This window comes from Oncorhynchus keta, chromosome 24 (genome assembly GCF_023373465.1).
Source record: "Oncorhynchus keta strain PuntledgeMale-10-30-2019 chromosome 24, Oket_V2, whole genome shotgun sequence".
Taxonomy (NCBI): domain Eukaryota; kingdom Metazoa; phylum Chordata; class Actinopteri; order Salmoniformes; family Salmonidae; genus Oncorhynchus; species Oncorhynchus keta.
In genome coordinates, this window is record NC_068444.1 from 44,682,364 (window position 1) to 44,708,848 (window position 26,485).

A 26,485-nucleotide genomic window follows, 5' to 3' on the forward strand; every position below is an offset into this window, starting at 1 on the left:
TAGTGCTTCACTCTTTGTACACTGTGCTCTAGTGCAGTGTATCCCAGGTCCTCGAGTACCCCCCCCCCCAACAGTACACGGTTTGTATTGTAGCCCTGGGCAAGCACACCTGATTCAACTTGTCAGCTAATCATCAATCCCTCAATGAGCTGAATGAGGTGTGTTTGTCCAGGGCAACAATACAAATATGTACTGTTAGGGGTACTCGAGGACCAGGGTTGGGATACAATGCTCTAGTGTATGCCAAAACACATTACTTGGCCCCAATAGTGATACCTTGTATGAAACTATGGCGTTCTCGGCTGGATCAAATTGATTTGTGGATGACTTATACACCCAACATAGAGTAAATAGAGTTTAGAGAAAATAAATAAAGAGTGAGAGAAAGTAAATAAACTATTTGTTATGGCACAATTAATAGGCGATTTAGCAAAAACACCCAAAGAACTATATTGAATAAACTATAACTACTTCCTTTTACAAGCATTTCCTCTCAGGGTACACACCTACATCCTATACAACATAGGTGTCAAACTCATTCCACGGAGGGCCGAGTCTCTGAGGGTTTTCGCGCCTCCCTTGTACTTGATTGATGAATTAAGGTCTCCGTACAGAAACATTAGTCAAAGAACACTCAACGACTAGCCCGGTCTTTTTGTTTCTCAACATCCACTATAGGTCTGTCAGCGACAAAGAGTTTGAGACCATGTGATAGAACAGGTAGTCCACAGGTGTTGGGTACACCGGTCAGTCCACATCATAGTCCATTCATAGGATGGCAGGTAGTGGTTAGGAGCGTTGGTTCAGTAACCGAATGTCTCTGGTTTGAATCCTGAGCCAACTAGCTGAAAAATCTGTTGTTTGGACCTTGAGCAAGGCACACAACCCGAATTGCTTCTGTAAGTCGCTCTGGAAAAGAGCATCGGCTAAATGATTAAAATGTAAATGTACGTATTGTACATTCAGTGGAGGATATACTGTACATTCAGTCAACCCCTGATAAATGTAACTGGCATGACAAACATGCAATAAACACATGCAGATATCCAGAGATACAATGCACTTACACAGAGAATACACTTATCAGGTGTGTGCACTTATGAGAAGTAAACCGTAGTCCTACACAGGATATATAGTCTTAATCAGTTGTTTGGCTTTTGGGATCAATTGTTAGCCCTTACCTCCAGGGTCGCAGTGCAAACCCCATCGTACAGAGTCAAGAGGTGAGCCTGACTGTCAAAACAGGAGAACGAACGTACAATTGAATAAATAAGAGTTATTATCAGTCAATAGTGCAATAATTGGGGGAAAGAAACGCAAAGAGATGTTACATCTTGTAATTGTTTTTCTTCACTGTTTTCAAAAGTGAAAATTAGATCGGTTCAAATAATTGTTTTCCTTGTGTACAAGCCCACCAGAACTTTGTCACTACTCAGTCCAAAACACAGCATCATGGATAGTTTGATCATACTTTCCATTTACATTGATGGGAAAATGTTGACCTTCTTCCATATTCATAGTCACAATTTTGACAAGGCGTAAAATGGTTCAACATATGGCTTTGTGTTTCCTATTGAAAGTTAATGAGACTGATAAAGGTAACAAACTCCGGCAATATTCCAGGCCCTTTCTCCCTATCCTTTAGTCTTTTTGTTTTGTTACTCTGTGTAGACTCCTATTAAGTGTTGTATTAAAAAGGTTATAAAGCCATTTGAACAGCCATGTGTACTCAATAGGGAAATCATTTGACTTATGATTGACTGAAAGAAATGTATAATAAGAAGATTGTTAGATTTCAGTGCTGCCTTTGATATTATTGACCATAACCTGTTGTTGAGAAAATGTATGCGTTATGGCTTTTCAACCTCTGACATATCGTGGATTTAGAGCTATCTAATAGAACTCCGTTTTTTAAAAATAGAAGCTTCTCTAATGTCAAACATGTAAAGTGTGGTGTACCCCCGGGCAGCTCTCTAGGCCCTCTACTCTTTTCTATTTTGTCCTTGTATGCTGATGATTCAACCATATTCGCATCAGCAACCACAGCTAAGGAAGTCACTTAAACCCTTAACAAAGATTTGCATTCTGTTTTGGAATGGGTGGCCAGTAATAAACTGGTCCTGAACATCTCTAAAACTAATTAATTCCCTAAATTCAGAATCGCAGCTGAATTTGGTAATGAATGGGGTGGCTGTTGAACAAGTTGAGGAGATTAAATTACTTGGTGTTACCCTAGATTGTAAACTGTCAAGGTCAAAACATATAGATTCAATGGTTGTAAAGATGGGAAGAGGTCTGTCTGTAAAAAAGATATCTGCTCTGCTTTTTTGACACCACACTCCACAAAGCAAGTTCTGCAGGTTCTAGTTTTATCTAATCTTGATTATTGTCCAATCATATGGTCAAATGCTGTAAAGAATGACCTAGTTAAGCTGCAGCTGGCCCAGAACAGCGCGGCACGTCTAGCTCTTCAATGTAATCAGAGGGCTAATATGAATACTATGCATGCCAGTCTCTCTTGGCTAAGAGGAGGAAAGACTGACTGCATCACTTCTTGTTTCATAAGAGACATTAATGTGTTGGAATTTCCAAATTGTTTGCACAGTCAACTTACACACAGCCCTGACACACACACACCCTACCATGCCACCAGGGGTCTTTTCACAGTCCGCTGGTCCAGAACAAATTCAAGGAAACGTACAGAACTCCCTTACATCTCATATAGTGCAAGTGAACAGCAAACCTGGTTTCAAACAACAAATAAAGCAATACCTCACAATGCCTCTCCCCCATGTGACTTACTTGTTGTGTGTATGTACTGACATGTATGTGGAACTGATACATTTTATTTTATTTACCTTTATTTAACCAGGCAAGTCAGTTAAAGAACAAATTCTTATTTTCAATGACGGCCTAGGAACAGTGGGTTAAGTGCCTGTTCAGGGGCAGAACGACAGATTTGTACCTTGTCAGCTAGGGGGTTTGAACTTGCAACCTTCCGGTTACTATTGCAAGTCATCTAAATACATTAGATGAGCTTCAACTTTCTTCAATTGTTTTGAATAAAAATTGTGTGTGTGTGTGTTATTTATTAGGATCTCCATTAGCTAACACCAATAGCAACATCTAGTCTTACTGGGGTCCAACACATAACTAAAAAGACATTACAGACAAAAGACAATTTATATACCTTTAAAAACGTTAACACTTCAGGGTTCTCGTTGGGCTCTTTGTTGCCTCTCTGATTAATGCCCTCCTTGCCTGGTCTGTGAGTTTTGGTGGGTGGCCCTCTCTTGGCAGGTTTGTTGTGGTGCCATATTCTTTCAATTTTTTAATAATGGATTTAATGGTGCTCTGTGGAATGTTCAAAGTTTCTGATATTTTTTAATAACCCAAGCCTGATCTGTACTTCCCCGCAACTTTGTCCCGGAACTGTTTGGAGAGCTCTTTGGTCTTCATGGTGCCGCTTGCTTAGTGGTTTTGTAGACTCTGGGGCCTTTCAGAACAGGTGTCTATATACTGAGATCATGTGACAGATCATGTGACACTTAAATCAAGTCCACCTGTGTGTTTTCTAACTAATTATGTGACTTCTGAAGGTAATTGGTTGCACCAGATTTTATTTAAGGGCTTCATAGCAAAGAGGGTGAAAAGATATGCACGCGCCAGTTTTCCATTTTCTAATTTAATTATTTTTTTTTTTAAACAAGTTATTATTTAAATTTCACTTCACCAATCTGGACTAATTTGTGTTTGTCCATTACATAAAATACAAATACAAATCTATTTAAATTACAGGTTGTAACGCAACAAAATAGGACAAACACCCAGGGGGATGAATACTTTTGCAAGGCACTGTATACAGCACTAAATGTACCCTGAGCGCCATATAATCAGTGTCCAATGGATTAGTGTACCTCACATGATATGAATGCTGTCCACGCCTACAGTCATGTCTGTCGGACCGATGACAGCAGCTGACATGTAAACAAAGGCTTCATTAAACAAATCTATGGCCATAGTAGGTCTGGTTTTGAGACAGACAGGACAGGGTAGACCTGAAAAGACAGGCAAACACACATCAAATCAAATTGTATTCATCAGATGCTTTGTAAACAACATGTGTAGACTAACAGTGAAATACTTACTTATGGGCCCTTCCCAACAATGTAGAGGGAAAGAAAGTAGATAAATAATAGAACTAATAGCATTATACAACGAGCAGATAGAAAACACTGTCCACAACAGTACTCCCTATGTCATCATTGCGAGTCATATGAATGGGTTATAATCCTTCACAAAATACAGTATAACTAAGGTTCTCAGAAAAACATGATGGAGTCTCTTTCTATGGCATGGACATTTGGCTATTTGTTTTAAAGTCTCCCCACACATATAGGCCTATGGGTCAGCTTGTTGTTGCTGCAAGAACACCAAGTGAAGACATGAACCACATAGAACAGGAAATGGAACACGAAGTAAAAAGGCCAGAATCATATTGGAGGGGTAATGATGGCCTAATTGAGTTATCTGTAATAACTGTCATGTGCTAGGCTGTGGTTTTTGGGCGGGTGCTTTGAGTAGAAGGACAAAGCATGGTGTTGTTAAAGTTGCCTGGGTGGCTTCCTGTCCTTTTCCAGTGCACTTAACTACTTTGTCAGCCATCCAGGCCTGTAAACAAGGCTTGATGAATCAGATGATATTGCCTCTATTCCACCACTCCCAACTGACTCCCTCACAGTAACTCTGGAGGTGCCTGGAACGGCAGTGGCATTTTTTGCACTATAATTTTGGGTAATCAGATTTACATTTTAGACTAATGGTTATTTTACTATCCTTCCACATTATAATATAGTTATTACAACAACAAAACCAATATATATATATATATAAAGCTTTCTCCCCACTTACAGCAGATGTCAGTGCACTTTTATATATGTAACAAAGCTTAAAGAAAAAAAGGCATACACAACATTGCATTTACATTCCTCTCACTCTCCGCCAGATGGATCGTGACACTCATGCGCAGGGACCGTGACAAAAGCAGGGATACTGCGCATGTCCGAAACTGCCAAATATGAACGCTGCTCCAACATACGAACAAACCAGGTAGGAGTACTTCACATCTTGACAGGTATTTTTCATGTCTTGATGTTTCTTTAGCGGTTATTGACACAAATTAGCAGTCATCTTGCCTTTATGTACCATGATACTATTTGCTAGTTAGCCCGTAATGCAAGTTTAACGCCCAACAGCAAACAATTTCGATAGAGTGAGAAGTAGAATTGGTCTCAACCTCGTCAGTTAGCTAGGTGCCAGTTAACTATCTCTCTCTCTCTGAAGGAAAAGCTTTGCGTTTTGCAAAGCAAAAACTATGCATGGTCGTAGCTAATTCTTTGAGGTGATATAGCTAGCTATGCTAGCTAATGTTATGTCTTGACCTGGTGAAAACACTGCCAAGACAACGGACCAATGCAATGGCTAAAACCGGGAATGAAAGAAACCTGTCCCCATTGCAAAGGAGACAGCTACCATTTACCAGCTTTCACGGCGTCCGCAGGTCCTAACTGGCCAAATAACCGAATTCAACTCCACTATGATTTCAATAAAGTACCTCAACGTGGAGTTGAGGTACTTGGCAATCGCTTACCCAGCCACATAGCCAGGTTGCTATGCAGAAGTGTGGTGTCGGGACCTTGTCGTGCCATTGAGCTTGCAGTAAATTCCACACTCGCCTGTCACATTAAATCGCCAGATAACGTTAACTAGCTGGCGTGATCGCATTAAGGTCATGGGTATCATCAGTCCCTTGCTGGCTGACCCTACAAACTCCCCATACAGAAAGGTGTGCTGAAATATGGCTGTTTTCATTGGTTCTGCAAGACGCAGAAATGTATAGCAGAAATGTATAGCAGAAATGTATAGCAGAAATGTATAGCAGAAATGTATAGCAGAAATGTATAGCAGAAATGTATAGCAGAAATGTATAGCAGAAATGTATAGCCAATTTATTTTTAGCTGGTGCTCATCTGCATCTGAGCCAATATGATCCCATATTAGCAATAGCTAGTGTTGTTCAGTTCAACAATTTTATCCGTTTCTGTCAAGGGTGGCCATTGGCCAGTGTTAATCATCTGGCATACAATATATATTTTTCTGCTTAGAACCATAAACTTTTAAACAATGACATGGCTGTGTAGATGTCACGAGACTCCATCTCAGAGTCAATAGCCATGTCTCAGGTCTGGGCAAACTTAACCTATATAGCCAGTGTGGTTTGCATATTTGTAGCCAACATCAAATGTCATTGTGAAATAGCTTTGTGGCTTCATACAGGCTAGCAATGCATAACAATGGAAGATGAGAATGTCCATGCCTTTTGGAGGGAGCCCAGCCATGTCCTGTCAAAAGATTGTTACAAGAACCAGTCTAGTTTGTGCTAATGGTGTTTGACTGCTGACAGCAAGACCTTCAGGGAGATTCAGATCAACTTTATTATCATTTGGTTATGTGCTTAAAAAGACTGTATATAAACATAACACAGAAAATGCACAAAATAATTTATTCAAAGTGCTGTAGCTACACATTTTAAAGTGAAAGTGTAATATGCTGTATACTCGAGGGACCAACAGACTATTATTACAGCCTAATGGCTGTTGGAGTAAAAGAGTCCCCATATCTATGGATTTTGAGTGAAGGGGGTGAGTAAAGTTGCTAGCTAGCATTAAACTTATCTTATAAAAACAATCAATATTAACATAATCAATAGTTAACTACACATGGTTGATGATATTACTAGTTTATCTAGCTTGTCCTGTGTTGCATATAATCAATGCAGTGCATATAATCAATGCAGTGCGTGTTAACTTATCATCGTATTATAGCCTACCTCGCCAAATGGGTGATGATTTAACAAAAGCACATTCGTGAAAAAAAGCACAATCGTTGCACCAATGTACCTAACCATAAACATCCATGCCTGTCTTAAAATCAATACACAAGTATATTTTTTTAAACCTGCATATTTAGTTAAAATAAATTAATGTTAGCAGGCAATATTAACTAGGGAAATTGTGTCACTTCTCTTGCGTTCTGTGCAAGCAGAGTCAGGGTATATGCAGCAGTTTGGGCCGCCTGGCTCGTTGCAAACTGTGTGAAGACCATTTCTTCCTAGCAAAGACCGTAATTAATTTGCCAGAATTTTACATAATTATGACAACATTGAAAGTTGTGCAATGTAACAGCAATATTTAGACTTAGGGTTGCCACCCGTTCGCTAAAATATGGAACGGTTCCGTATTTCACTGAAAGAATAAACTGTTTATTTTCGAAATGATAGTTTCCGGATTTGACCATATGAATGACCTAAGGCTCGTATTTCTGTGTGTTTATTATAATTAAGTCTATGATTTGATATTTGATAGAGCAGTCTATCAAATATCAAAGGCTGCAGCAGGCTCATAAGCATTCATTCAAACAGGACATTCCTGCGTTTGCCAGCAGCTCTTCGCAATGCTTGAAGCACAGCTCTTTATGACTTCAAGCCTATCAACTCCCGAGATTAGGCTGGCAATACTATAGTGCCTATAAGAACATCCAATAGTCAAAGGTATATCAAATACAAATGGTAAAGAGAGAAATAGTCCTATAATAACTACAACCTACAACTTCTTACCTGGGAATAAAAAAAGACTCATGTTTAAAGGAACCACCAGCTTTCATATGTTCTCATGTTCTGAGCAAGGAACTTAAATGTTAACTTTTTTTACATGGCACATATTGCACTTTTACTTTCTTCTCCAACACTGTTTTTGCATTATTTGGAAAAAATGGAACATGTTTCATTATTTATTTGATACTAAATTGTTTTTATTTATGTAATATATTAAGTTAAAATAAGTGTTCATTCAGTATTGTTCTAATTGTCATTATTACATATATATATATATATATATATATATATATATAAAATAAAAATTGGTTGATTAATCTGTATCTGCTTTTTTTGGTCCTCCAATAATCAGTATCAGTGTTGAAAAGATTTATAGAAAATGTAAGATATCGCGGTCAACATTCAAATGGTTCAGTTTGCGTAAAAATTCTGTTGCAATTTCTTTATTTTTCCAAAGGCACAGTCATGGAATTTCTTCAATAAGTCTGGAATTATCCCACTGTTCAGTGACAGCTGGAACAGCTTGCCTGAAGTGCTTTGCTGCTGACGCCGTCCGGACCATATGATTTTCCTGGGTTGACACCACTGGACAAATTTTTCCGTCTCTCTGTCAAAACCTTGAAGAGAGGCTTGGTCTGGGTGGAGGAAACACACAACAGTTGTGTCATCTACATATAAAAAAGTGTGGCTTGCGTCAGAGGCTTGACAATTGTTTGTGTACAATATCAGTGACAGTAGGCAACTTTGAGGGGCTCCCATATTCACCGTTGTAGATGTAGAGATGGCGGAGTTAAAACTTCACTTGTTGAGTACGGTTCACAAAGGAACCTATTAATCCACTTGATCAATAGAGAGTTGACACACAAATTCACCAGCTTATCACCAGTAGGTGGGGTTGAATGGTGTTAAACGCGCTACTGAAGTCAATGAATACAATTTTCACGAGGCTGTTTGCCTTTTCTATATGTTTGTAGATATTGTTCATCATGACCAGTAACTTATCATCAACACTCCTGGAGGCATGGTAGGTGAATTGGTTTGAGTCTAATTGGGATGAGAGACCAGAAAGAATTTAGTTTTTGAATCCTTTTTTCAAAACATAGGTACAGATTACTGTAAATCATTTACTTTCTTTTGGCCTGTTTTGTTTTAGGTATTTTTTTAGGTAATCAGCGACTTCTTCCTTAAGTCTGGAATTATCCCAGTGTTCATTGACCGCTGGAACAGCTTCTGGAACGGTAATGTGAGCTGGTCTGCGCATGCCTGAAGTGCCTTGCTGCTGACGCCGTCTGGACCATAAGGTTTTTGTGAGTTGACACGTTGAACGTATTGCTTGATGCCATTCACAGAGATCTGTATACCCAACAGCTGGTATGCTGTCTATACTGTCCAAGGCCACTTTCTGCAGTGATGTAAAATCACACATCAAACCTACAATAGAAACTGTTCAAAAAATTTGCAAAAGCAAGGTCATTTTTGAAGGTCATACAATGTCTCTGGTTTGTAGCCTGTGATGGTTTGTAGCCCCTGTCAGGCTTCGCCTTGTTAGAAAACCTGTTTAACTTGTTTCTGTATGCTGCCTTGCACTCCTTCATTTTGCTTTTGAGTTGCCTCTTTCCTCTTTACTGCCACCGGATTTTAAACACTCCTTTGTGCATATAACCACTGACAACCAAACATGTAAGCTGTCTGACTCACGGTCTTAGGCAGTGGATAGAGTTACTGAGAGCCAGTCATGTCAGAGGGGAGAGACATGGGTACACTCAAGGGAGCAGTTAGCCTGGATCGGGACTTGGTTGTTGCAGGTGCTTCAGCAGTGAGATAAATGTCAAGCAAAACAATATGTTATTTTTACAGAAACTCATTCTTTCCTCCTCTCTACCCCTCACATACAGTGAACATCATGGGCGGTTGAGAAACACACCCTTGACATATCTTTAGTGAGGAGCACAGAAGGCTAGTTAGACTAGGCTATATTCCAGACCAGACCCCTCAGCCGCAGTCCAGAAGCTAATGCAGCCATGGCTGAGGAGGACTATGGCTGCTTTGTGGACTGGACCCAAATGGGGGACATGGCCAAGAGCAGTGGCACCTCCAAATTGGACGTTAAGGACCACGTGGAGCTCAAAAAGCTGGCCAGGCAGGGTTACTGGTCCAAGAACCACAAGCTCCGTGCCCAGGTCTACCAGCAACTCATTAAGGCAATCCCCTGTCGAACCGTGACACCCGATGCCGAGGTCTACCGCGACCTCATGGACGACGACACAGGTAAAAAAGCCTTGTCCTCCATCCCACTGCCAGACTTTGTGGACGGCAGCGCTGTGCCGCACTACTGCCTCATGGCAGACGCAGTGACCGTCGTCCACCGGGTCATCTCCTGTCTGGAGGGACAGTTCCCGGACATCTCGCACTGCCCGGCGCTGCCCGCGATGACAGCTCTCCTGCTGCACTTCAGTGCCAATGAGGCGCAGTGCTTCGAGCACATCAGCCGTCTGCTGGCCTGCAATGAGCCGGGCCAACGCTTTGTAGACCAGACCTTCCTGGCCTATGAGTCCAGCTTCATGACCTTTGGCGACCTGGCCAACAAGTACTGCCCGGCAGCTCACAAGCTCATAGTGGCTACAGCGCAGGACGTGGTGGCGGTGTACTCGGACTGGCAACGCTGGGTGCTAGGTGACCTGCCCTTCAGCCACGTGGCAAGGGTCCTAGACGTCTTCCTGGTGGAAGGATACAAGGTGTTGTACCGCGTTGCCCTGGCCCTGCTCAAGTTCTACCGCAAGCAGAAGGCCGGGGATGGAACACAGCAATCAGAGTGCCAAAAACAGGACTCTGTGGGGGTCAAGGCAGAGATCCAGGCTTTCGTCAAGGCCATCGGCTCCTACATCACCCCGGACAAGCTGCTGGAGAAGGCCTTCTCTATCCGCTTGTTCAGTCGCAAAGAGATCACTCTCCTGCAGCTAACCAACGAGAAATCGCTGCAGCAGAAGGGCATCACTGTCAAACAGAAGAGGTGAGTGAGCAGGGCTAGTGACAGCATCAGTTCTAATTGGGTCTAATTTACATATTAAAAAAATAACAGTTTACAACTCAAATTAATGGAAGTCAGAAGCAATGGATGCCAGTGCTTCTGCTAATGCCATGGTAGCGCCTTAGCTAATGGCAGCGTAAATAAACATTAGACATGGTTCTAAGGGCAACAAGCCATAAACCAAATCAGGATGAGAGGCAGGCACTTGCACAACTGTGCATGACCTCATTAGCCACCAGTGAGAGGTGGCCATTGTTCCTGGCTATATAAAGCTGGTACGACTTGCTGCTAAAAGCATTTGGATTGTCTAATTGATTCTCTGTTTTTAGTTTGCTTGCTCTTTTTTCGTGTTGTGGCTCTGGCTTGCTTTTTGTCGTTGATTTAATTTCTCACCTTTCTATTCATAGTTTCTGTGCACCTTTTTTGTTCTCTTTTTTCCCTTTGCTGTTAATTTTTTTGCCTTCCACCGTCTTCTTCCATTTGCACCTTTACTCTCGTGTCCATGTGTCGTCTACTGCTCATGCTCCTCCATTCTCCCATGAACTTGGCTCTGTTAGCCCGAGGTAGGTGTCTCCTCCCTCTCTCTCTTTCCACTCTCTCTCATTACCTGTTAACACTTGAGCTGAGCTCCCTCATTAGTGATCAATTGTATTAGGAACCTTGGCCATATTCTCTGTAATGTATCCTAATCTAAGTGACCAGGAAACAAGATTTGGACATAATACACTGTACCATAGTCAAACCTTAACTCTGCAGGCTTTTGCTTCTCCTCACCGCTCAATTGAGTAGGCCTAATTAAAGTCCCTGATTAGCTGGTCCAATCACCTTGTTAGAGAGGTTTGAATTAGGTGCTGTTGGATCATTTCCAGCTCACGCTGTGGCCCTTTTTTAGGTCAAGAGTTGTACATTTCCAACAACAACAACCATGATGTGCCCAGACAAGCTTGGAAAATACCATTATGAACCTTCCATTACCACAACGTCGTGGCCCTACATACTGTACAAACACTTCTTTGACTCTCCAATCAGGAGTTTATGTGTCACTAACAAAGTAGTCTTCTCCTTCCTGCCCGGTTACCATGGCGATAGGCGGACCGTGCAGCTGGCTCTGAACCCGGACACCTTCTCCTCGGAGGTAGTCAGCGCCAAGGAGATGAAGGACATCTGGTCGTGGATCCCCGAGCGCTTCGCCCTATGCGAACCGCAGCTCCTCTTCACCACCTCAACCCATGGCTGCAGCCTCAACAGGTACTTTCTGCCCACTTTACCAGTCTCATTGTAGCCACTTTATCCTGCAGCCGAGGCTAACCACTAGACCAAGGGTGTCAAGTAACGATCCAATGTGGCCCACAGGTGTTTTCCTAGGGGGAACAGGTCTCAATCTACTTTGAATTGACTAAAACCAAATGAAAACTAGAAATAATGGACCTACATTTCTATACAGACTATTCAGCCTGCACGGAAACAAAAGCTAACCTGACAAAAATGGACCATGGTAGTACAATGGGGAAAATACGAGCACTATCATGTTTTTTTTTTGTCACTACCAATGCAGAAAATACCATGGTACGGGTGCAAATACCAAGGTATTTTTCTGCCATGGTAGTAACAAAAAAAAACATAATATTTTCATTGTACTACCATGGTACAAAGATGCACCATGGTAGTACAGTGAAAAAACTACTATGGTTTTCTACTAGTAGCATATAGTGAAACGTGAAAGCATGGTAGTTGTTCATGATGGTTTGTGTCACACAATTCTTTGGGTAAAGTGACCAAAAACATAGTCATGTATGGTACTCACATAATGTAATATTGACTACTCGCTCTGCAATAGCAAAGCGTAGGTCTAGGGAACCCTCTTAACCCTTTGATGAGAACGATCACATATTTGTGATCATTGTTGAGTGGACCCTGCAGCGTATGATCTGAAATACAGTGGGGCAAAAAATGATTTAGTCAGCCACCAATTGTGAAAGTTCTCCCACTTAAAAAGATGAGAGGCCTGTCATTTTCATCATCGGTACACTTCAACTATGACAGACAAAATGAGAAGAAAAAAAATCCAGAAAATCACATTGTAGGATTTTTAATGAATGTATTTGCAAATTATGATGTAAGTGACCTAACAGCTAGACTTGTTTACAATGTACCACATCTCTGGTGAGCACAAGGGACTAATATAATGTTTTTTAGAAAAGAACAGCAACTAAATTATTTGATGGCAGCCGTGTTTGTTTGACAGACAAGTTAAAACTCCCTAATCCCAGAATGCCATTAACTATAATGCCGAATTCAAAACAACTTGGACATCTCAGACTTCAGTGATTTCAAAACAACCGGGAACTTGGGGGGGTTGCTCCGACTCGGAATTCCAACTCTGCGCCTCTTTCTAGAGCTCTGACTTTCCGACCTGAAGATCACTGATGTCATGATTTTACTTTGTATTTTTCAGTTCCTAGTTGTTTTGATCATGGCAAAAGACACAAATAAACCAAGTCAAAGATGGCTGTCCGGAAAATATCAACTTAGTTTGGCCACCTTTCAGTTTATAACAAATCTGCATGTGCTTGTTACAGTGTTTACAAGAACCGGACCACATGACTTGACGAGTTGTTTACAGTTTTTGACCAATCACAAAGCAAATAAAATCCTTTCACCTCACAGATCATCAGCCAAATACAAGCCTCCTGCCTAGCCGTAGTGCGAATAGGGTTGCCAGAAATGTATGAAACCATTTTAGTGGGGTTTATAAACTGACTAAAAAAAAAAAAACCTGGAAATGGACTCCTGGGCTCCGTTTCTGAAATATAACAGAAAAAAAAAGTTTAATCGATTTTTGGTATTCCTTGATTTGTAATGCATTCTCACAATTATGTTTTATCATTTGACCAAATGGTTGTTGGCGAGAGAAAATATGATTTGATTATTTCAATAGCCTTAGCCAACAACCTTTAACCAAATCTGTAGACTACTGTAAACTAAAGACCACGGTTTGGGTTGTTCCATTACATCGACTTCTCCTAGGAATATATTGTATAGTTAGTAGTCCGTAGATGGCACCAAGGCATAAACCTGGATAATCCTGTCTAGCTCCATAGTTTATGATAACCCATTATACAGTTGAAGTTGTGCATGACACAAGTAATTTTTCCAACAATTGTTTACAGATTATTTCACTTATAATTCACGGTATCACAATCCCAGTGGGTCAGAAGTTTACATTCACTAAGTTGACTGTGCCTTTAAACAGCTTGGAAAATTCCAGAAAATGATGTCATGGCTTTAGAAGCTTCTGATAGGCTAATTGACATCATTGGAGTCAATTGGAGGCCTACCTTCAAACTCAGTGCCTCTTTGCTTGACATAATGGGAAAATCAAAAGAAATCAGCCAAGACCTCAGAATAAAAATTGTAGACCTCCACAAGTCTGGTTCATCCTTGGGAGCAATTTCCAAACGCCTGAAGGTACCACGTTCATCTGTACAAACAATAGTACACAATTATAAACACCATGGGACCATGCAGCGTTCTGTCTCCTAGAGATTAACATACTTTGGTTCGAAAAGTGCAAATCAATCCCAGAACAACAGCAAAGAACCTTGTGAAGATGCTGGAGGAAACCAGTACAAATGTATCTATATCCACAGTAAAACGAGTCCTATATTGACATAACCTGAAAGGCTATTCAGTAAGGAAGAAGGGACTGGTGCACTTCACAAAATAGATGGCATCATGAGCTAGGAAAATTATGTGGATATATTGAAGCAACATCTCAAGACATCAGTCAGGAAGTTAAAGCTTGGTCGCGAATGGATCTTCCAAATGAACAATGACCCCAAGCATACTTCCAAAGTTGTGGCAAAATGGCTTAAGGACAACAAAGTCAAGGTATTGGAGTGGCCATCACAAAGCCCTGACCTCTATCCTATAGAAAATGTGTTGGCAGAACTGAAAAAGTGTGTGCGAGCAAGGAGGCCCTACAAACCTGACTCAGTTCCACCAGCTCTGTCAGGAGTAATGGGCCAAAATTCACCCAACTTATTGTGGGAAGCTTGTGAAAGGCTACCTGAAACGTTTGACCCAAGTTAAACAATTTAAAGGCAATGCTACCAAATATTAATCGAGTGTATGTAAACTTCTGACCAACTGTGGAATGTGATGATAGAAAGAAAAAGCGGAACGGTTTTCTTTCTCTCTAGTATTATTCTGACATTTCACATTCTTAAAATAAAGTGGTGATCCTAACTGACCTAAGACAGGGAGTGTTTACTAGGATTAAATGTCAGGAATTGTGAAAAACTGAGTTTAAATGTATTTGGCTAAGGTGTATGTAAACTTCCGATTTCAACTGTATCTACAGCCTCGCTTCACTCATGCCACGTTCTGCATACAATATAGCTGATTGCACGCACAAAGTACCTCACTTTGTTGCTAACATGACTTTGTCCACCACTCTGTTCTCATTATCCTCAGCCTCGACCAGGCTAAAACCTATCCAAGCCATAATACTCACTGCATTTGATGTGAAATCTTCCTCGCTTGGTGACGAGGCAGGCCTCTGTAGGCTACATGTGCAGTGGTGATAAATTACATACATTTTTTTTTAAATGAAGAAAAAGTGTTTAAGATGCCAGCCGTTCTCAGGCTTTAGCCATGGTCGACATATGTAATATTTGCTCATACCCGGCTCTCACTTTTTGTATGCAACTATTGTATCAAATACACCAGATTTAGCGCCTTCAGGTTTCCGGCCCTATCTCACATGCACAGCCGCTCAGACAGGCTAATACCAAAGCCTCTTTCAGATAATAATAGATGTAATATAGACGATAATACTAATTATACAATTATCAATAACACTATACATACTGCTACTACTATAGGAAGAACATTTTATGAAGCAGACATTGCGGTATTGATACAAAGAGGGATGTAGAGAATCGTGGCAAAATGCAACAATCAAATTCTAGAACAGCAGCATAGAATACTGGTCCCGCGTGCAAAAAGAACTCGCTGTAAGGGCCATTATTAATATTTAGAACTTACTCGTCAAAAGGTTAAACCCCTTTAGCTCATAGTGAAAAACCACGACACACATGGTCTAGTAGTGTGCCCTACTATTAAACCATTAAACCTTGGGACCTAGATAGGTTATGGTGAGAAGAATGGAGACTGACACCTTGACGATAAGGTTTAAAACAATACATTTATCTGGTGCTTCTCTCTTCGGTACAGTTTTAGTTGGTTCTCTCTCATTCAGCTGACTACTCTTCTACCTTTCTAAATAGCCAACATTCTAAAAAACAATTTGTAAAAAGGTATTGTCTTATCTCGACATATCCTTAACAGTCAAGTTCAACTTCATACCTTTCAGACTGTCAGTACGGTTGAAAGTATGGATTATATCCCCGCACGCCGTGCAGGTCGGGTAATAATGACAGTCATATCGGTGACGTGGGAGGACGTGCCCACGGTTCATATGAAACACTCACTTTCTTATTTCTGCTCACAAAGTTCGCTTGGCCATATCGTGCAAGTTGACTGCTCCGCTGCTCCTGTTTTTTTGGATTGCATCTTCCAGTAGGATAAGCTAAACTTTGAGTTGTGCTTACTTTCAGTCACCAACAGCCTGACCTGTGGGTTGGAGCCTTGGAGGGTGAGTTTTGTGCTATGTGACAGCTCTCCCCTACCTATCCCTACCTAGAGTATATCAGGCATCCTTGTCTTGTGCTGACTTAGTCCAACAGCTAGTATGTGTGTTGGCAGATATCCTAAAACAGAGCCTTGAGGATCACTGAAATGTACAGTTGATTTGTCAGAGGACAAACCATCCACAGAGACAAGCTGATATCTTTCCGACAGATAAGATCTAAACGAGGCCAGAACTTGTCCGTGTAGACCAATTTGGGTTTCCAATCTCTCCAAAAGAATGTGGTGATCGATGGCATCAAAAGCAGCACTTAAGGTCTCGGAGCACGAGGACAGATGCAGAGCCTTGGTCTGACGCCATTAAAAGGTCATTTATAAGTAACTTTCATAAGTGCAGTCTCAGTACTATGATAAGGTCTAAAACCAGACGAAGCGTTTCGTATACATTTTGTCTTTGGGAAGGCAGTAAGTTTGCCGCGCAACAGCTTTTTCTAAAATATTTGAGATGAATGGGAGATTTGGTAAGGGCCGATATAGTTTTATATATTTTCTGGGTCAAAGTTTGGCTTTTTCAAGAGAGACTTTATTACTGCCACTTTTAGTGAGTTTGGTACACATCCGGTGGATAGGGAGCCATTTATTATGTTCAACATAGGGGGGCCAAGCATAGAAAGCAGCTCTTTCAGTAGTTTAGTTGGAATAAGGTCCAGTATGCAGCTTGAAGGTTTAGAGGCCATGACTATTTTCATCAATGTGTCAAGAGATATTGTATTAAAAAACTTGAGTGTCTCCTTTTATCCTAGGTCCTGTCAGTGTTGTGCAGACTCAGGACAACTGAGCTTTGGAAAAATATGCAGATCTAAAGAGGAGTAATCTGCTTTCTAATGATCAAAATCTTTTCGTCAAAGAGAGTTTGTGACAGTATCAAAAATACATTTAGGATTGTTCTTATTTTCCTCAATTAAGTTGGAAAAATAGGATGATCGAGCAGCAGTCAGGGCTCTTCGATACTGCACGGTACTGTCTTTCCAAGCTAGTCGGAAGACTTCCAGTTTGGTGTGGCGCCATTTCCGTTCCAATTTTCTGGGAGCTTGCTTCAGGGCTCGGGTATTTTCTGTATACCAGGGAGCTAGTTTCTTATGACAAATGTTTTTTGTTTTTAGGGGTGCGACTGCATCGAGGATATTACGCACGGTTAGGTGGTTAACCGATTGTTGTACTCTGACGTCCTTGGGTAGGCAGAGGGAGTCTGGAAGGGCATCTAGCAATCTTTGGCTTGTCTGAGAATTTATAGCACGACTTTTGATGATCCTTGGTTGGGTTCTGAGCAGATTATTTGTTGCGATTGCAAATGAAATAAAATGGTGGTCCGATAATCCAGGATTATGAGGAAAAACATTGAGATCCACAATATTTATTCCACGGGACAAAACTAGGTCCAGAGTATGACTGTGGCAGTGAGTAGGTCCGGAGACATGTTGGACAAAACCCACTGAGTCGATGACGGCTCCAATAGCCTCTTGGAGTTGGTCTGTTGACTTTTCCATGTGAATATTAAAGTCACCAAAAATCTGAATATTATCTGCCATGACTACACAAGGTCCGATAGGAATTCAGGGAACTCAGTGAGGAACACTGTATATGGCCCAGGAGGCCTGTAAACAGTAGCTATAAAAAGTGAGTAGGCTGCAAAGAGTTCATGACTAGAAACTCAAAAGTTGAAAACGCAATCATTTTTCTTGTTTGTAAATTGAAATTTGGTATTGTAAATGTTAGCAACACGTCCGCCTTTGCGGGATGCACGGGGGATATGGTCACTAGTGTAACCAGGAGGAGAGGCCTCATTTAACACAGTGAATTCATCAGGCTTAAGTCATATTTCAGTCAGGCCAATCACATCAAGATTATGATCAGTGATTAGTACATTAACTATAACTGCCTTGGAAGTGAGGGATCTAACATTAAGTAGCCCTATTTTGAGATGTGAGGTATCACGATCTCTTTCAATAATGGCAGGAATGGGGGAGGTCTTTATTCCAGTGAGATTGCTAAGGCGAACACCGGCAGGTTTAGTTTTGCCCAACCTAGGTCGAGGCACAGACAAGGTTTCAATGGGGATGGCTGAGCTGACTACACTGACTGTGCCAAGCTGGCAGGCTGGCTAACAGCCTGCTGCCTGGCCTGCACCCTATCACATTGTGGATCTAGAGGAGTTAGAGCCCTGTCTTTGTTCATAGATAAGATGAGAGCACCCCTCCAGCTTGGATGGAGTCCATCACTCCTCAGCAGGCTTGGTCCTGGCCGGCTTAGCCGTGATGATGACCTGCTCTTCACTCGGGCATCCACCCAGCAGTTTAATGAACAGGATGATGACACGCCCAACATGGCGAGGGAAGTGCCTACCAATGTTGTGGACCCATTCAGCGTCAACGCTATGGATGGGTCTGAGAAGTCATTCCAAGGCTCTGATCACATTGACTCAGAAGAAAGCTGTGCCTCACTACTCACTGTCTTGCATGCGGCCTTAGCTAGGCTAGAGCTTGATCACCCATAAGCCACAGACAGCTGTTAACCTGTTCTTTAAGAACGGGTTTTATATGAACCGCGAGGCACGCCCTCCCACGCTATCACGTCAACGGCGTGACTGTTGTTATTAATACTCGACCTGCACGGAGCGCGAGGAATATAATCCATACTTTCGACCGTATTGACGGTCTTCCAGGTATTCGTAGAACCATAGTTCAATTTATAACTTCTGTTAAAATGTTTCCTTTTGTTTTACACTGTGAACGTTCGTTGGAGCCCTCTGTCACCATGACTACAACACGCTAGCTTGACTGGAGCTAATGTTAGCCGACATTAGTTTAATTTATAAAAGGCAGTACTCATAAGCTATCAAAACGTAGTCAAAATATAACAATAATATCATTACACTCCACTAAACTTGGTGTTTCATATCCTATGCTTTATAACTCACTCACTGTGAAAATAAGGTTTAAAATCATTTGTGAGTGAGAGTGCGTGAAGCAACCACTAGAGTGAGCGGCTCCCTCTGCGGGCCGAAACATGCATAACACCCCTTGACTATAAATAAATGATTACAAAAGGCCAAAGATTAGGCTGCCATATATCTCATAGGGGAACCCAAACATCAGTAAGAAACTGTACTATTAATACAGAAAGTTTTACCCCTTTTTGACAGCAAATCTTTCCTTTTTTCTTTGATTTTAGACAAACTAGGACCAACAATATTAGACGAATGCCTCTTTATCAGAAAGAGTATATAACTGGTATATAAATGCAGCAATATAATAAATCGATAGCTGATTTAATGAGCCATTCGCAGTTTCACTGTCCTGGCCGTGTGTACTTAGACTTGCATGGCTTAATCTTTGAGACAAGCATATGCTACTGGCAGGATCAACCACCTTTTGACCTTTTGGGGGGGGGGTATTTATTTAATGCATTATACTTCCATTATACCATGGTAACACAATTAATAAAGATGGTACCATATGATAATTGTTTGTACTATATATCATAATTGTGTGTTACCATGGTAGAATGTACACTGAGTATACAAAACATTAGGAACACCAGCTCTCTCCATGACAGACTGACCAGGTGAAATCTGTGATCCCTTAATGATGTCGCTTGATAAATGCACTTCAGTGTAGATGAAGGGGAGGAGACAGGTTAAATAAGGATTTTTAAGCCTTGAGACAGTTGAGACATGGATTGTGTGTGTGCCATTCAGAGGGTGAATGGGCAAGATATGATTTAAGTGCCTTTGAACAGGGTATGGTAGTTGGTGCCAGACGTACCGCTTTGTGTCAAGTACTGCAACGCTGCTGGGTTTTTCATGATCAACAGTTTCCTGTGTGTATCACGAATGGTCCACCAACCAAAGGACATCCATCCACTGTGGGAAGCATTGGAGTCAACATGGGCCAGCATCCCTGTGGAACGCTTTCAACACCTTGTAGAGTCCTTGCCCGACAAATTTAGGCTACTCTGACGGAAAAGGGGGATTGGGGGTGTTCTTAATGTTATGTACACTGTGTATAATGCAGGTTAAAACCAAGGTATTTCCATGTATCCGATCTATACCGTGGTATAAATGGTGCAATTCCATGGTAATATTTTGGTACAACTGCAGTACCCTGGTAGTACCATCATACTTCAAGGCTAAAGCTCCTGAGTGGCGCAGCGGTCTAAGGCACTGCATCTCAGTGCTAGAGGCGTCACTACAGACACCCTGGTTCGAATCCCGGTTTTATCACAACCGGTCGTGATTGGGAGTCCAATAGGGCGGCGCACAATTGGCCCAGCGTTGTCTGGGTTTGGCCGGTGTAGGCTGTCATTGTAAATAAGAATTTGTTCTTAACTGACGTGCCTAGTTAAAAAGGTTACTTTATTTATTTTTTAATAAAGCCATGGTACATTTTCATGATTATAGCAACATTTTCATATCACCTATAGGCTATATCACCGCAGATATGCAATATTATCGTCGCTATGCTGTAATGTCGCCAAGCCCGACCTCATTGGTTCACTTCCTACTTTACCCAGTTTATCATACTTATCTTACTCTGTACCTTTCCCCACAGTCTCGGCTACCTTACCATAAAGGGGCAATCCGCAATTGGTAGGCTACATCCATTTTGGGACTTTATAGTGATAGTTCACCCAAATGACAAATTGGTTTCCTTATCCAGTAAGCAGTCTATGGACAAGGTATGACATTAATCCATGCATTGGTTTAATTTTCCTGCCATTGTTAAATATATTTGAACTTACTCTACAGATTATCTGTGGTGTTGGTGCTTCGGCTGGTTGAAAGTTGAGACAAAATATCCACAGTATTATTAAACAGACGGAGGTACATGGTCGCGATGCATGTATACTAACTGATGTTCACATGGTTTTGTGCCAGTTGATAGAAATGTTATCTTCAGTGCCGGCGCTTTGGGTAAACAAGATTTCCCTGTGGATAGTTTCACTCAAATTAGGAGCAGCTGAAGGACCAACCGCACAGACAACCAGTAGAGTAAGTTCAATTGTAATTTGAATGTCTTGTAAGGAAAATGTCCATGATTTTTGCAGTGCTTTTTTGTTTTCAGATTGTTTAGCAAGAATTGGTATCAAAGTCTGATTTATTAGGCAAGGTTCAGTTATGAATCAGCAATGCCCTTATCCTTGTCGTTGTATAGTCGGTCAGAGCTATCCAAAGTACATCACTAGGTGGCTATAAAGACTAGCTAGTGAAAAATGCTGATCTTTCAGACTCTGACACATTTGGTTTTTCAATAGGGAATGGTTTAACTTTCTGAGTAACGCTACATAGAAATAATTGACCAAAGAGTCACTGCAGGATGATTCTAAAACAAATCTGACTATTCATCTAAATCTGACTTTAAAACACTTATGGAATGTATCATGCTGTAGGCTAAATGTCATTTTGTTGCATTTTCAGTTGAAAAGGTACCCCTTTCTTTTTTTTTCTTTCTCATCTTTAAGATACAACATGATTGATAACGGGTAGCTTGTGTTTTTCATCGAGATACTTGCACGCATGCATGGCCAGACTGTAAGTGATGTGATGTGTAATCGTGGTTGTCCATTCCTTTTGTCCCAGGTTCTACGCTCATGTCGAAGGCTATGAGCCCACTCTGCTACTCATCCGGACCTGTGAATCTGACGTAGGGACCTTACACACACTTACGTCTTGTGTGTGCCCTTACCCCCTCATGTAGCAACATAATGACATCCACAGCAATAGACAAGTAACTATCGAGCTCACAGGATTATGGCATGGAGGATCAAGTGTTTTTAAATCTACAGTTGAGTCAGTTTTTCAATCATATTGACATGGTAAAGACTGATCATTTAATGATATATGGATACATGTACAGTATGCATTGTCTACTTCTAATAATAAGCATTTTGTGACGGAATAAAACACGTTTTTGGGTGCAACCCTGTCTCAAACTGTCCTATCCCTATTTTCCTATTCTCCTATGCCTTCTAACATTCCTTTTATTTTCTATCCCACTTCTCCCATTGATGCTACTGTAATACACCCTGTCACCATACCCTGCATTGTCTATCCAGGTATGTGGAGCCTTCCTCTCTACAGATTGGGAGGAGCGCAAGCGAGGCGGGAACAAACTCAGCTTCTTTGGGACCGGAGAATGTTTCATCTTCAGGGTGAGTTGTCTATTTCCCTATTCACTTTAATTTTCTCATCCAATTAGGCTATGTGAACCCACCATTCTTTGCTTTTATGTATTATTCTTGAGGTGTAGCATGTTTTGGGAGCGTCCCATATATACTGAACAAAAAATATAAACGCAACAATTTCATTGATTTTACTGAGTTACAGTTCATATGAAGAAATCAATTCATTAGGCCCTAATCTATGGATTTCATATGACTGAGAATACAGATATGCATCTGTTGGTCACCTGATAACTTAAAGAAAATGGACCTGACAATGGGCCTCAGGATCACTTATGGTGTTTTTGTGCATTCAAATTGCAATCGATAAAATACAAATGTGTTCATTGTCAGTAACTTATGTCTGCCCATACCATAACCCCACCGCCACCACGGGGCACTCTGCTCACAAAGTTTACATCAGAAAACTGCTAGCCCAGACGACGGCGGTTGTGACAACGTTGGAGGCGGCTTATGGTAGAGAATTTAACATGACATTTTCTGCCATTTTATGGTAGAGAAATTAACATTACATTCTCTGGCAACAGCTCTGGTGGACATTCCTGCAGTCAACATGCCAATTGCATGCTCCTTCAAAACTTGAGACATCTGTGGCATTGTGTTGTATGACGAAACTGCACATTTTAGAGTGGCCTCTTTATGGTCCCCAGCACAGGGTGCACCTGTGTAATGATCATGCTGTTTAATCAGCTTCTTGATATGCCACACCTGTCAGGTGGATGGATTATATTGGGAAAGGAGAAATGCTCACGAAACAGGGATGTAAACAAATTTGTGCACAACATTTGAGAGAGAGAAGCATTTTGTGCGTATGGAACATGAAACATGAAACTTTACATGTTATGTTTTATATTTTTGTTCAGTGTAATTTATCCTCAGAATTGTCAAAGAAGTGACAAAGAGTGGGAACCAGGGGGCAAGACTTACAAATAGTTTTTGTAATAGCCCGTCACAATAATTAGTCTCCTTATCACAAGTCAGGCCTCCACCCACTGAACAGAAAAGCATATCAGATCCAAAATGAGTGATATAACAAAATGTTATGTAAACTTTAGAGAGGTTTTGCTGAGTGTACCGGAGCTAGAAATAGCTTAAATTCCAAGTCCTAGCGTGAATTATTAAACTGTTGTGGTGTGGATGATGCGCAGCTGTGTGCCCTGTTGGTCTGCCTGTGGCCACACACACACACACACACACACACACACACACACACACACACACACACACACACACACACACACTCAACGGAAAGTCCTGGAACTGGAGCCTAACAGTACAATGCCACCTGATAAGGCCCTCACCTGACACCACATACAATAAGATAAGGATCGAGTTCTATCAGACATGCATAGAGAGAGAGAGAGAGAGAGAGACTGGGGAGGGATCAAGGGAATGAAAAAGCACCAATTCTGACAGTATTCAGTGTCCAGCTTGTGTCTGAAAGATTCAAGGTAACCCCTCCAGTATGAAGATCATAGAGATGTAATGAATATGGCCACCAGTCACTCCACACAACATTGACTTGAAAGAGTATTCCTGTTCAAGTAATTATATTTTAATGATGAACATCAACCCACAAACGTGAGCATCCCTCCCGTTTTTTTGTCGGTGTAGCTGAAGCCGGAGATGGAGAGGTATGAGTGGGTGGTGATCCGTCACCCGGAGCTAGCCTCCACCATCAAGGGTCAGAGCAGCGAGGTCCCTGCCGAGGACGAGGCTCCCCCCGACAAGCAGAACTCGGACGGCAACCGCCTTCCCGTGGGAAGGCCAGCCTCTGACCCATCTGATCGCCTGTCGCCCTTCCTCTCAGCCCGACACTTCCATCTCAACTCCAGGAACACCTCCATGTTCATGGCGGGAAACTTTGACTCCATCATAGTGGGTGAGTGGAGTCCTTCTTGTTCTTAATCGATCAAACTAGCCAGAGTGAGTAAGATGTTCTCAGGTCTATATCAGTCATTGATAAGGACAGTGCCACAATTAAACTAACTGAAAATCCTTGTGGCCCTTGCCTGTGCCTCTCTTCTTCTTCTCACCCAGCGTCTCTCTTCCTTAATTGATAAATCCGATTGTTCAGTTCACTTAACGAGATAAGACAGGAAAATGATCTTAACTGCTGTTCCGTCTCCTGCCAGGGGGAGGCGAGGGCAACGCGCTGTACATCGACAGTGAGCTAAACCACGGACGCACAGCCCGCTGCACCACCTTTGACAACCCACCGCTCTGCTCCACCGAGAGCTTCCAGGTGGCCCTGCTGGAGGTGTGGGGCTTCAAGGACACCATGGCCTCAGATAGATAGACACTCACAGTTCGAGACACACACACACACATCCCACCAAGGGCCTGATGAAGCTACCTGCAGTATCAGAACAAACCACTTTCCGTCCAGCAAATTCATTCATCCATTGAACTCTACATAAATGTGAAATATATGTATTTATTCATGTAAAACAAGTATCATATTCTGAAAGTGTTTTTATTTGTGATTCTTTTTTTTACAGATGTTTTATTACATTGTATTCCTATTTTTGTTGACTCTCATTGAGGGGTTTGATGGCGAAAAGCAGCTCTGTTCTCTGGAATGATCAAATGTCGTCATTTTACACACTCAAGTAACGTCATTTCAGTGTTCACTTTATATCTACTCCTTAATTTGTGCGATCTGGTTATGCACCAAACCAACCGCCAAAATGGTGGTAAGCAGGCCTATAAGGCCTGTATTCACTATATCGACAGGCAGTCTACCCAGCTGTCAGAACTGCTGAAGTATGGCTGTTGTGCGGCCATATTCTCAACAGATGTCTTAGCTCTGAGCACAGCAGTACATTAGAGAGGACCCCTTTGTAAAGTATGTGAATATTGTTATTTGACTTTTTTATTGATAGTGTTATCAGGTGAGATGAAGACCATATCCACGTCCCTCATCATTTAGCTGCACCATCTGTGGTAAAGCTATCTGTGTCGGTAATGCAGTATTCATCTGTCTTTCTATTTCTCTATCCGTCCTACAAACAATATCATCCAAAAAATTGCAGAATATGTACGTTCTTGTGCAGACTCAACTGTATATCATTGAATATCTGTGTTGTATTGAAGAAAGTCCTCCAGTGAAGTATTGATTGACAAATTACAGCTACTCATACAGTTGAAGTCTGAAGTTTACATACACCTTAGCCAAATACATTTAAACTCAATTTCACAATTCCTGACATTTCATCTGGGTAAAAATTCCCTGTCTTAGGTCAGTTAGGATCACCACTTTATTTTAAGTATGTGAAATGTCAGAATAATAGTAGTGATTTATTTCAGCTTTTATTTTTGTTCATCATATTCCCAGTTGGTCAGAAGTTTACCTACACTCGATTAGTATTTGGTAGCATTGCCTTTCAATTGTTTAACTTGGGTCAAACGTTTTTGGGTAGCCTTCCACAAGCTAATCACAATAAGTTTTTAAAATTTTGCCCATTCCTCCTGACAAAGCTGGTGTAACTGAGTCAGGTTTCTAGGCCTCCTTGCTCACACACAATTTTTCAGTTCTGCCCACACATTTTCTATAGGATAGAGGTCAGGGCTTTGTGATGGCCACTCCAATACCTTGACTTTGTTGTCCTTAAGCCATTTTGCCACAACTTTGGAAGTATGCTTGGGGTCATTGTCCATTTGGAAGACCCAATTTCGACCAGGCTTTAACTTCCTGACTGACGTCTTGAGATGTTGCTTCAATATATCCACATAATTGTCCCTCCTCATGACATCTATTTTGTGAAGTGCACCAGTCCCTCCTGCAGCAAAGCACTCCCACAACATGATGCTGCCACCCCCGTGCTTCACGGTTGGGATGGTATTCTTCGGCTTGCAAGCCTCCCCCTTTTTCCTCCAAACATAACGATGGT

General features: G+C 41.5%; 1 protein-coding gene across 3 annotated transcripts; it reads left to right on the forward strand.

Annotated features, from left to right (window-relative positions):
* The first annotated feature begins 5,024 nt into the window (after positions 1–5,024).
* LOC118357597 (TBC1 domain family member 24-like) lies at positions 5,025–25,119 on the forward strand. 3 transcript variants are annotated; one of them, XM_035734871.2, is made up of 9 exons: positions 5,047–5,109; positions 8,647–8,696; positions 8,826–8,979; positions 9,568–10,682; positions 11,790–11,948; positions 21,991–22,054; positions 22,467–22,562; positions 24,207–24,474; positions 24,728–25,119. In XM_035734871.2, the coding sequence occupies exons 4-9, from the start codon at positions 9,694–9,696 to the stop codon at positions 24,889–24,891; spliced, it is 1,740 nt and encodes a 579-aa protein (XP_035590764.1). In that variant the 5' UTR covers positions 5,047–5,109; positions 8,647–8,696; positions 8,826–8,979; positions 9,568–9,693; the 3' UTR covers positions 24,892–25,119. The 3 variants fall into 3 exon arrangements, with proteins under 3 accessions (XP_035590765.1, XP_035590766.1, XP_035590764.1); XM_035734872.2 differs by lacking the exon at positions 8,647–8,696 and having other exon boundaries at positions 5,025–5,109; XM_035734873.2 differs by lacking the exon at positions 8,647–8,696 and having other exon boundaries at positions 5,032–5,134.
* Positions 25,120–26,485: the final 1,366 nt, after the last annotated feature.